General features: G+C 30.5%; 1 protein-coding gene across 7 annotated transcripts in view; it reads right to left on the reverse strand.

The window, feature by feature from the left end:
* LOC106069836 (polyamine-transporting ATPase 13A3-like) overlaps window positions 1-12526 on the reverse strand; it is a 38896-nt gene that overhangs the window by 14707 nt on the left and 11663 nt on the right. For all 7 annotated transcript variants that reach the window (XM_056008015.1, XM_056008013.1, XM_056008014.1 and 4 more), the window contains 17 exons: window positions 11319-11377; window positions 11108-11183; window positions 10920-11005; window positions 10662-10736; window positions 10067-10136; window positions 9696-9830; window positions 8844-8910; window positions 8613-8744; window positions 8344-8520; window positions 7487-7632; window positions 6305-6505; window positions 5372-5433; window positions 4903-5047; window positions 4153-4251; window positions 3017-3173; window positions 2560-2680; window positions 1752-1876 (listed from right to left, as the gene is read on the reverse strand). In XM_056008015.1, the coding sequence (XP_055863990.1) occupies window positions 1752-1876; window positions 2560-2680; window positions 3017-3173; window positions 4153-4251; window positions 4903-5047; window positions 5372-5433; window positions 6305-6505; window positions 7487-7632; window positions 8344-8520; window positions 8613-8744; window positions 8844-8910; window positions 9696-9830; window positions 10067-10136; window positions 10662-10736; window positions 10920-11005; window positions 11108-11183; window positions 11319-11377 (1933 nt within the window). The remainder of the gene's footprint in view (window positions 1-1751; window positions 1877-2559; window positions 2681-3016; window positions 3174-4152; window positions 4252-4902; window positions 5048-5371; window positions 5434-6304; window positions 6506-7486; window positions 7633-8343; window positions 8521-8612; window positions 8745-8843; window positions 8911-9695; window positions 9831-10066; window positions 10137-10661; window positions 10737-10919; window positions 11006-11107; window positions 11184-11318; window positions 11378-12526) is intronic.

Here is a 12526-nt window from a genome sequence, read left to right on the forward strand (position 1 = left end):
AGAAAATGGAAACAACAGGCATAGCGCCATTAAAAGATGAACATAACATAATACATAATGATAATGAAACTAAAGCAAACATCCTAAACAAATACTTTGCATCAGCATTCTCAGCCCCAGGAGACAAACATATTACTTAATTTGAACCAAGTAGAAAACATAGAAGATTTAGTAGTACAAGAAAATGGAATTCAAAAACTATTAGCCAACACCAAACCAAATAAAGCATCTGGACCTGATGGTATTCCAGCTAGATTACTCAAAGAACTAAGCAATGAGCTAGCCCCAGTGTTCAAAATACTCTTTCAGGCATCGCTTAACCAGGGCAGAGTACCAAAGGACTGGAAAGAAGCTAATGTCACACCCCTATTTAAAAAAGGAGAAAAATCTGACCCAGGAAACTACAGACCAGTATCACTAACCAGCATCACATGTAAAATCCTAGAACACATAATATGTAGCAACATCATAAACCACTTAGACAAACATAATGTCCTCACCCCATACCAATATGGCTTTAGGAAATATAGATCATGTGAAACACAACTAATAGGACTAATTGATGATTTTTCAAAAGGTTTAGATAATAGTGAACAAATAGATGCTATCTTACTAAATTTTTCCAACAAGGCTTTTGACAAAGTTCACCACCATAGTTTGCTTAAAAACTTAAAATACTTTGGCATTATTGGTCCACTGCATCAGTGGATTAAAGATTTTCTGATAGGGAGAGAACAAACTGTAATAAATGGCTCTAAATCAACACCGATAACAGTAAACTCAGGTGTACCTCAAGGAACAGTCTTGGGTCCACTACTATTTTTAATTTACATAAATGATTTACCAAATTGCATTAGTTCAGGAACAAAAGTCAGATGATTTGCAGATGATTGCATAATATATAGAACAATAAAAAGAACACAAAACACAGATATTTTACAAAGAGAATTAGATGAATTACAGAAATGGGAATCAAATTGGAGCATGTCTTTCCACCCAGAAAAATGTCAGTTGTTAAGAGTAACAAAAAAAACTAAAAAAAATTAATTCCACTTATCTTATTCATGGCAAACCAGTAACACAGACTAAAAACGCATAATACCTAAGTGTTATAATAAATGAAAAACTGTCATGGAATCCACATATTGATGAAACAATTAAAAAATCCAACAAAGCATTAGGGTTTATTAAAAGAAATTTCTATAAATCAAATAAGAACATAAAACTAAAATGTTATTTAACCTTGGTTAGGTCAATAATAGAATATGCATCCTCCGTTTGGGACCCCTCAACTCAAGAAAACATTAAGAAACTGGAACAAACACAAAATAGAGCAGTGAGATTCATAACAAAGGAATATTCACATTTGACTAGAGTAACACCATTAGTAAAATCACTAAATTTAGAAAGCCTTCAGGACAGAAGACTCAAAAGTAAAGTAGCAATTATACCTAAAACACTGAACCATAATCTTCAAATACAAAAACAAAATTTAATAAAATACTCTGAAAGACACAAAAATAAAGGCACATTTCTCATCCCATATGCTAGGACAAATTTGTACAAATACTCCTTCTTCCCTAGTGCTATTAGAGCATGGAATGGGTTGCCTGAGCTAGCAAGGAAAACCAGTGACTTGGCAGAATTTAAGTCATTGGTTAATATGCATGACGCGTAGGACGTAATCTTCTTCTTTTTTGAAGTAACGTCTGTATTATATAAGATAAGAAGATAAGATGTGAAAGTTTTACCTGTCACCATAATGGTTCTAATATTAGCATCTTTGAGTTCATTTATTGCTGGTGTAGACTGTGGCTTCAGATGATTCTCCATCACTAGGAGACCCAGAAAGTTGAGTTCATTTTCAACTTGTTCTCTAAATGAATAGGAAAAAAAGAAATGAAATTTTTAAAAATAAAAAATTAATTAATTAAAAACAAGACCAGTAATAATTTTTTAATACAAGCGAGAAAAAAGATAAGAATTGTTGATAAAATAAATAGTTTCCAAAATCTTGAGTTTTCTCCTCATCAACATGTTTTCTATTTCAATCTAGTGACATGGAAAGAGAAAAGAGAAATTTATTCTTTAGAGGTTTACTACAAAAACAAAGAGAATATTGAAAATCATCTTAAAGAAAGCAGAGCAATGTGTCACATAATGTCACTTTCACACAATGTAATGACATCAGATTATGAAACACACAGTGACAGAAATACACTACATGGATGTTCAATTTCTTTAGTCCTATTTATGTGGTGGCAGTATCATCATACAGGTAAATATGATGTATATATTGTAATAACTTAAGTGAGGCAACTCAACGAGACATAGACGTTTATTTACACGACATCACAGGTACACAAAACAACATCTATCTTAGGCACAATCTCTCCATATTGGCTCTCTACTTGGGTGGAAATCGTTCTCCTTTCTAATGTTGACATACTTTTAGGTCTAGTCTATCACAGTGCGCACTTTCTAGCACTAGCCTGGATGGCGGTGCAAATTGCAGAGTTATAACAATATATATGATATATGATCACTAATAAGACATGCCTGTTGAGTCTTTGAATTTTGACAAGGTTCAGCTTACTGGAAAGTTCTTTCCATGCCAGAGCAATGACTCTGTAACCATGTTTTGTGTATGACTGTAAGACTTCTTGGAAGTCATGAGGAACTGAAAAAGTAATTTTTTTATATGCTAACATTTGAAACTAAAATTTAAAACAAGAAAAAATTACTTTTTCTTAAAACAAAGCTTATATTGAGCGTAACTGAATTAATTACTTTGGATCAGTCATGTTTTTAAATTAGTAATAGATATAGACTGACTGTAATAAAAATGTGCGATTACAAATATTTTTATCAATTGTTTTTCTTTAGCACAATTTCATTCTGAGATTAGGTCTGGGAGAAATAATGTGTACAAACTTTTTATCAGACAGAGTTTTGTAAAGCTTTGTAAAAACAGCATGAAAAATATAAGAATAAAAAAACTTTTTCTTTAACTCACTTGTTTCTGTTTTAGATAAACTTGTGATCATTTCTGGAGAGCCTTTCACATAGAGGTCAAAGTTCTTGGCCCCGAGCCTACGTGTAACAACAGACATTCTTTGTAGTGAGGAGGAGAATGGAAACTGACGCACAATGCCTATGTCTAGTCCTGACAACTGGAATCAATTATTACATAGAAAATCTTTAGTCACTTAGCAAGAATAGATTAAGAAAAATATATGTTGCTAATTATTAAACATAACAAATAAGTCATTGTAAGATAGATTGATATTGAATAGCTCCATTTGAGACTTAACAATAACAATCAACAATGACTTTAGTAAGGATCAGGCAATGACACAAGAATGTTAGGAATAAGAGAAAAAAAAGAATGAAGCATGTAATTTGACAGCTCCAAAAGTGTCAAAGAATTATTCAACATATTGAAGAGAACTGACAAAAATTGAACAATAAAAAAAATGTGCAAGTTTTAAACTAAATTAACTTATATCTGTTATAGTTTCATGGTTATAAAGTTACTATGTGATGACTGACTAAATTTAAAAATCACTCCTAGAAAGCTTTATTAACTTCATCAAAGAATTTTTTCCCATCTAAAGCTCATAGATTAGCTACACAGTTAAAAAGCCATTATCTTTTTTTTTACTTTTCTGTTTGGCTGATGTGTAAACTTTTACATATACCTCCAAATTTTAATTCTAAAAAAGTAAGAATAAATTATAAAATAATGTAGCTTATAAATGACATTACATGAACTGGTGAATATAGTTTTTCATCACAGATTAATAAGAAAAAATAATAACTTGAGTAATCAAAATATTTGTAATGTTCAGTCTTGTTGTTACTCTTTATCTCTGAAATAAATGTTGATTATGCCCTCCACCTAGTTGCAGAGTATGGGGCAAGTCATTAGATTCCATCAGGCACCATCAAGAAAGTTTTTAAAATCATCAGCACTGTTGACTTGAGCAAACTGGTTATCAACTACAAACCAGCTCCAAATGTTTTGATCCTTTTCTGTCAATCTAACTGGTTAGAGGTAAGAAAGGGAAGTTGATACTGTTCTTTCTAAGTTAATAAAATTTCATCAAACAAACCAACTCTTATTAGCAGATCTAAAATTAAAGACTTAACTGTTCCAATAGATGAAGAGCTTTTATCAACTTTAGGATGAACTATAGTTGGCGTCATCATGTCAAATCTTGTTTCATCTGGACCAGGTTCCTCTAAGTCCTAATAAAAAAGTAAGTCATCTTAAAATTTCAAATTGAGAGAAAAAAGGTTTAGCAATTTAGAAAAATAAACAAAATTTATATTTTTAGAGTATTTTTGTATATACTCCCTTAAATTAATATTAAAATACTGAATGTATTCATCAGATAATCTTATTATTTATTAATATATAAGTTCAGATAGCTGATAAAAAACAATTTAATATAGTACATTAATAGATCTCAAAGTATAAATATAAAGATAATTAAGAATAACAACAAATAAAAGTCAACCAAGATCATATAGTGAAGAATGACATATGGAGAAATGTTAGAGCCAAACTCAATAAAGAAATGAATGGTCCAATAAAAATAAAGAATAAAAAGAAATAGTCACTTAGTAAGAATGCATAATAATCCACCAGTCCTGAGGGTAAACAACATCAGATGCTCAGGAGTCAGAAAAGAAAAAAAGTGTTCAAATAAATGAAAGGTTACTTGTAAAAGTAAACAAAGTGTGTCTCATAAATAAACAAATTTACTGCATTCTCATCCATCAACTTGAGTTTTCCAATACAGTTACTAGTTACTAATATATTGGTATTTATAGTTACTAATATATTTTTAAGGAAAGAAAACATTTTGTAAAAAAATGACATGTAAATTTTCTAACCCAATTAGTTGCTTTGAACATAATAATATCCATGGGATCCCCAATTATTTCATTGTCTATGATTGTCAGTGAGTGACAACAAGCCATACAAAAAAACAAATCATCTTTAGGAAGCTGGCTCATATCTTTTAGTATTGACTCAAATCTGGAAAAATAAAAATTGTAGATTTATATAATTGTATATAATTTTAGCAAATATTTGTGATATTTTGTTTGTAAAATAATTTGTGCAATGAAAAATTAATACAAAACATAAAATACTATTTCAGTCTTTTTATTGATCAAAAATCTTTGAAAAAGTAAGAAATAAATTAAAATAAACATTGTTAGTATAATTTTGTATCAAGATATTAAGAACTTCAAAGAAAGTAAAATTGCATTTTAAAATCTTTTCTGCTTATTTTGATTAAGAATATATAACAATGACTGAAAGCCATTTCTAGACTAAAATATAATAAATGAGTATTACTTATTCTTTTCTGCTCTAACAACACCATGCATATTTAATCCATCTTCAGTTAAAGTTCCTGTCTGTGGGTGTAAAAGGCAATCAAAGGATGATATAAACAACTAGCTCTGAACTTTTTTTATTGATAGCCTATACAGTTTAGAACAAGACTATGAGAGATAGATTGAACTGGCCAGGGTCAGCATTTTCTTGTAAAAGGGATAACATGACCTTGAGAAACAATGCCTGGTCCCTTTCATGTGCTTCAAGAGGTTAATTTCTAACAAGTTGTTTACAATTTAAAGTGTATACCATATGATTACACCAGCAGTTCAGTTCTCCACCAGTGATGCAGTTGCTAAGAGTCAATTCTATAATAGTTGTTGAGCAAGAAACATACTATATTTATTTATCCACATAGTGAATTAATATAAAAGTTTAAATTGGTTTTCTGGAGTCCAAGAACAGAATAAAAGTAATGTACCCCTTTCAGACCTTAGGATCTATAGGGCAGATGATATAAAGATCATATGGTTCTATGGTTCACGAGGATGTCATGTGGCCAGCATAACAACCAACAGCTTTTACTTTCCTCAACTATGTTAGGTCCCATAAGATTTGGGTGGTCTCATAGGCCTCATAAAAAATTTCAAAATTCAAAGCATTAGCTACCCAGTTTGAGTTGTAAAGAAAAGTTTCTAATTAAATTTTTTTTTTTTTACCATAATATGTGGTATCTTGGAGAATTGACATAAACAGGGTTGTAAGTAAGTGGTTGCATAATTTTTTATAATGGCTAAAAATTGAAAAATGCTAAAAAAATAAATCAATTCGAACATTCTGTGAAAAACAGCTAGTCTAAATAGCAGATTTCAGGCTGAATCTATGTGTCTTTAGCACAAACAAATATCAATTTTAGCTTTTGTGAAATTAAATACAAAAACAGTTAATTACCTTATCAAAACAAACGGCATCAATTGTACCACAGATGTTCAAACTTCTTGGACTGATGCAGTAGATATTTTTAAACTTAAGTCGTCTCTGTGAGAAAACCATGCCCACTGCCAGGGCAGCCGGTAGTGCAGGGGGAATGATGATGGTAATGAGATCTAACACCCTGATAACTATTTCAGAATCTGGGTCTTTCCTATCTATCTGTTTTAAGGAAATATAACTAAATTAGTTATTTAGGCTATTTCAATATGCTGTTGTTGTTTTTTAACAATCTATTGTGATACTGAATTAGTAATGTGTATTTATTTTAAAGATCTTTGAGTTGATGGCATGCAAAGTATAGAAAAAGTAATAAAAAATAGTTTGAAAAAAAAACAACTATACATACAAAAGGTCAAAAGTATAACATATTGGTATTTATGTACATTAGCACACTAGCATGACAATGCAACACAGCTAGTGTTATGTAATAAATGGATTTCAAATTTGTCTTCTCACACAAAGGCATTTCTTTTTTATTGTATTGCATAATTACTTAACAGACAGAGAGGTTGCCTGAAAATGTGGTAACAGATCAATTTTGTAATACAATGATCTAAAATTTAAACAGTTTGCAAATAAATGAACAAAAAGATAACATAAATTTGAACATTTAAAATAAAGAAGGAAATGCCTGTATGAAACATTTAATATAAGTTGAGAAGGGGTAAACCTTTTATAACTTTTGGTATAACATAAAATTAAAATACAGCTTAAAAAAAAAAAAAAGAAAAAAATGAACAGAAAGATGAAATTGTTAACATGAGGGTTCCATTACAGAACACAATGGTAATGGTAGGAAGTGTGTCTCCTCATAGGCTTGCCCTACTGCCTCGTATGGGATGGGGGTACCCCTTACATTGGCTCAAATAATCATCATGTTTACAGGGGCCCCCAGACAAAAGGGTCTGTGGAGAGCCAAACCTTCATTCTGGCTACAGGATAACATCCTTTCTGGGGTCAGAGGTTCATAAAAGGGATTTATCTAAAACTTCTTTGAACACCAGGAAGAGGAGTTAAAGAGGAAAATTAAATTTTATTGATTTACTAGAATAAGATTTCTATGATCAAATTTTGAAATAAAGATTTTTCAAGCAATGGCTGCCTGGTTAAAAGAACAGATTGTAGTATCACTTTACTTACTTTCAAAACTAAAGTGTAGATCATACCACATAGTGCTATTAAAGCTAATATTCCTATGTAGTATAAAGCATGTCTTTGAAATTTGAAATCCAGTGGTTTTGGATACATGATAGATCTAACTAGTTCTCCCTTGGAGGTGGAAAAACCTGCAGAATGAAACAATGTAATCTCCACTTAAGAGATGAATGCAATGTTGATGTGAATATGTGAATTCTAAATATCATTTCTAGTTTGATATTCTTAGACTTTCTTTAAATTATTTATATAATTACATATTTATAATTTGACTTCTAACTTATAGCTTTGGGATATTTTTAGTTCTTCAAGCCATGCACATATATAAATCTTTTCAGGCTTGGTGGTTTACTTATTTATGATCATCTTTCAAAGAATTTTACCTTCCAAAGGCTGACAATATATATATATATATATATATATATATTAAATAAAGTATATGTTTTTGTTATAGTATAAATTAAAGTTTGTTTCTTGCTTTCTTTTTGCTAAATGAGTTAGTTTAGTTTAGCTGTGTTGTCTGCTTGTTTAAGCCACTCTACTCCCTTGGTCGAAAACTGAGGTGCACAGACAGACCCACCCAGTAGCTTAACCATCTGAATACTGTATAATTCTAGATAGCCCGAGCAAGACCTGACGTAGACTGACCCGCTAACATTACATTGGTTACAAAAGATCATTTTCATAGAGTTATTTGCTACATGACAAACATTAAAAGGATAAGAATCTTGAATCATTTTTAACACTATTTGCAATGACTTACACCTATGTCACCTATATGAATTTAAATGCAGCCTAACTGTAAAAATGTTTGGCAGAAAAAAAGGAACACAGAGAATTACCTGTCCTCAGTACAACTGCCTTGACTTTCTGATTGCCATAGAATCTTGTCTGGATAACATGTGTACCACAAAATAAAATATGTCTAGAGTGAGTTTTAACAGTCACCTCTGGATCATTCTCTAATCTCATACCATTTGTATTTGGTAAAGATGTTTTAGTCACTGGGACACTCTCACCTAAAAAGAATCACACTTAAGCAATCACATTAATTGGATTAAAAAATTCAACAAAAACAAGTATCAAGAAATAAAATTAATAGTGAACTCACCAGTCAACATGCTTTCATTAACAATACAGTTGCCAGTTATGAGTACAGCATCACATTGCATGTCACAACCAAAGCGTGGAATCTCTATTATATCCCCAGGTGCTAACTCGGAGGCAGGAATATTTTCAAAACCTTATCCAATAAAATCATTAAAGAAAAGAAAACAATGCTTTATTTGCAGAAAATAAATTTAGATGGGGTAAAATTATTCTGCAATGAAATAAATCTTACTTTCATTTGCTCTCATAACTATAGTATTATCTGTTGAAGTTATTGTGTTTCTCAAGGCTCTCTCAAACTAAGGGAAAAAAATTAAAGTCTGTAAATATAATTTCTTGATTACATACAAATTTATACTATAATAATTGTGCAAAATTTCTACTTGATCCGAAATTGAGTTTGGGAGAAATAAGGTGTACAAACTTTTTACCACACAGTCTAATTGAGTTGATTTAAGCTTTATAAAAAAAAATGGTTATCAATTTGTGGCCTTTTAGCTTGATAGCATAATGAAAAATGCTCACAATAAATTATTTAAATTTTCATTTCTTTGTGACTATGATCAAAATCTGTGTTAATTGAAAACAATTTCTTTTTAGAGAACATTTTCATAAATGTTAAATATAAGGATTAAGGTTTTAAAACTTCATAAAATGTGATTGTTACTCAAGAAAAATAAACTTTCGTAACAACTATTATAAGATATTATGAAATAAATATTTTAACAATTTTCTCACTAAATAAGACAAAAATAGAAAAGGTAGATTTAAAAAAAAATAATAATTTTATCATTTTAAATTTACCATTCTATCAGGGATTTTTAATTTTGGGATCTTTGTGCACCTCTGAGTCCACCCAGATCTAATGAGTAACTTAAATTATTTAGGGAAAAGTAAAGGTAGTTGGTCATTGTGCTGGCAACATGACACCCTCATTAACTGTAGGCTACAGAAAGAGATGACCTTTACATCATCTGACAAATAGACCACAAGGTCTGAAAGTGGAACTTTTGCTTCTATCAAGTAACTAGTATTCTGAGAAGAAGCCTAGTACAATACTCTAATCTGAAAGGTTGAACTGTACCTGTCTAGTTTGATAGATCTGTATAATAAGAGAGATGACAGTGATCACAATAATACACACAGCATAGATCCAATAATTCTCAGCAAACCATAGGCACACTGAGAATAACTGAAAGGTGTAAAATGGGGATGCAAGCTGGGGAAATAAAACAAATATTCACATTAAATCTTGGCTATTCTGATCATAATTTTTAAAGTGATAATAAGCAAAATATTCAGATAGTATAATATATAAGGATAAAATATTATATATAGTATAGATATCCAATTTTGTTAAAAACTAAAAGGTCCATGTAAAAGGATTAATTCAAAAAGAATTTCTTGTAAAAAAAATATTTTGTTATTTTCTTTTAATTACTTGGTAATGCTTACCTCTTTAAAAAGAATAATTATAATTGGTGTGACATGCACATCTATGACATTGGAGCCATATAACACACGCCTAGGGAGGTAGGAAAGATAAGATTGGTTTATGTGTAGATTCAACAGCAAAATAATAAACAACAAACACACACAAGTTGGTGCTTATGATGGAAATACAGTAGCTCTCTAATGGGGAAATGTACTATAAACATTATATAACATACAAAATCATGTTAGCATTTTTAGGTGATAATCTGACTCCATGATTTAGCAACCTTTTTATTATTTTTGAAGTAAGGAATCAATACAATCAATTACAAGTTTTGTTGACCAATAGCATAAAATGAATTAACAAGCCCTTTAATTAACAGTAACTGATCACCAATGGCCAATATAAATTCTAAAGCTCATATGCAACTAATAATAACATTAAGGCAAGGTGAAATATAAAAGAAGAAGTTGTTAGAATGGCTGATCAAACTAGAAATAGGAAATATTAACATGCAATCAGCTGCTTAGGGTAAAACACAGTCTAGCTTCAATGTCTTAAATTATATGAAATGACATCTATTGCATTTAAAGAATATTTACAAGGTATCACTACCTCTTACTCTGTTCAGCTATTGTTAATCCTGTGATATTGTGAAAATAAGATTGTCTGCAACCAATGTCAAGCCCTCTAGAAAACAATGAGAAAGAAATAAAGAAATGTACTGATATATTACTCTATACCATTCTTTAAATTTAGAAAAACTTACATACTTGATAAGAAATGTCTCTCATTTTTTAAAATTTCAAAAGTACAAATTTAAGTATAGTTATTATTTACAATTTAAAAAGATGTAAATATGTTACAACCAACCTTAAAGGTATATAACTAGCACTTTCAGAATCCCAAACATATTTCACTCTTTTACATACAAAGTACCGTAAAAGTGAATCATCATTCTTCAAAAGAAAAAATATTTTTTTAGTAAATGAAACATTTCTATTCAATAAATAAAGAACTTTAATTACAAACAATAATAGTTTACATAAATATAAACTGACCTCAGGTGTATTGTTAGTGTCATCATATTGTTGGGGTTTTCTAAACAATTTTCTTTTAGGTTTACGCACTTTAACACTGTAAAGAAAATCAAGTTACATTCACTAACAATCAAATTTTATATTTACATCTGGACTATTTTAATATATAAAAGTAAATAGAAGATACTATGTATGGATATCAAGTAGTTAGATTTAAGTATTTTGTTCTTACCCAGTTCCTTCTCTGGTCATAGTTTTAACTGTGACTACATAGTACATGTTGTAGGCATCCTGAAAGGTAATTGGTCATTACTGGCTTATAAGAATAAAAAGATATGTAAAGGACAACTAAAGTGAATAAAACACCATTCATGATGATGCAAAGAAAATGTTGAGGATGTGATAGAATCTCCTGTTTCTTTGCTCAACATACTTAAAGTCAGTGTTAGTAGATAATTTTTCTTCTTCTTCTAGCCAGCTTTTTGCTGATGAACGGTAAACTCTTTTGCAGTTTGTACCAAGAAAAATAGTGTGCTGAATTTTTTCAGCAGTTCCGCACCCGCATACAGAGTCCACACTTCCACACAGTCAACAAAGAGTCCACACTTCCACCAAGAGTCCACACTGAGTGTTTGTTATTCTGGGTTGTTGTAGTAATAGGGTCTACCTAGGGTGAATTCAATTGGGCATTCAAAGATTGACAATTTTTAATGGGTATCCACAGTATCTACAGAGAGGTGGATGTCTTTGTTTTATTCCTTTTATCAGATAATACCAAAATGTATGTAATTTAAACAAATGTAGTGATGGAAACTTAACTATTTCTTAGATTTAAAAAAAATGTCTTTTTGTAACGATATCTATATTTCTAATGCTTTTATAAATCCCTATATATAACAAGTACTAAAGAAAATGTCCTCTTTAAGTGTTATAGTGTTATCCCATGTGTATCTGATGAATTATTACGATCAGAAGATTGCATGTGTCGGACTATGCAGGTGTATTAATATCAAGTTTGAATATATCAACAAACAACAGAATACATCTCAAGAAAGATGAACGTCTAGATGTGAGTTCTAATACTTTAATTTAATATGAACAGTAGTCTGGACTCATTCACTAAAATAGAGATGAAAGTCTAGCATCAACTCTTTATCTCTAAGCTACACTTGGACTCAGTCACTAAATAGAGAAGAAAGTCTAGCATCAACTCTTTATCTCTAAGCTACACTTGGACTCAGTCACTAAAATAGAGATGAAAGTCTAGCATCAACTCTTTATCTCTAAGCTACACTTGGACTCAGTCACTAAAATAAAGAAGAAAGTCTAGCATCAACTCTTTCACTGTCCAATGCCTAATGTGCGTCATTATAATGAGTACAGTGAAAGTACAACAGTCTTGTCAATATTTTGCTTTGCTATAGATCAAGAAAATGTAGT

This window comes from Biomphalaria glabrata, chromosome 13 (assembly GCF_947242115.1).
Source record: "Biomphalaria glabrata chromosome 13, xgBioGlab47.1, whole genome shotgun sequence".
Lineage (NCBI taxonomy): Eukaryota > Metazoa > Mollusca > Gastropoda > Planorbidae > Biomphalaria > Biomphalaria glabrata.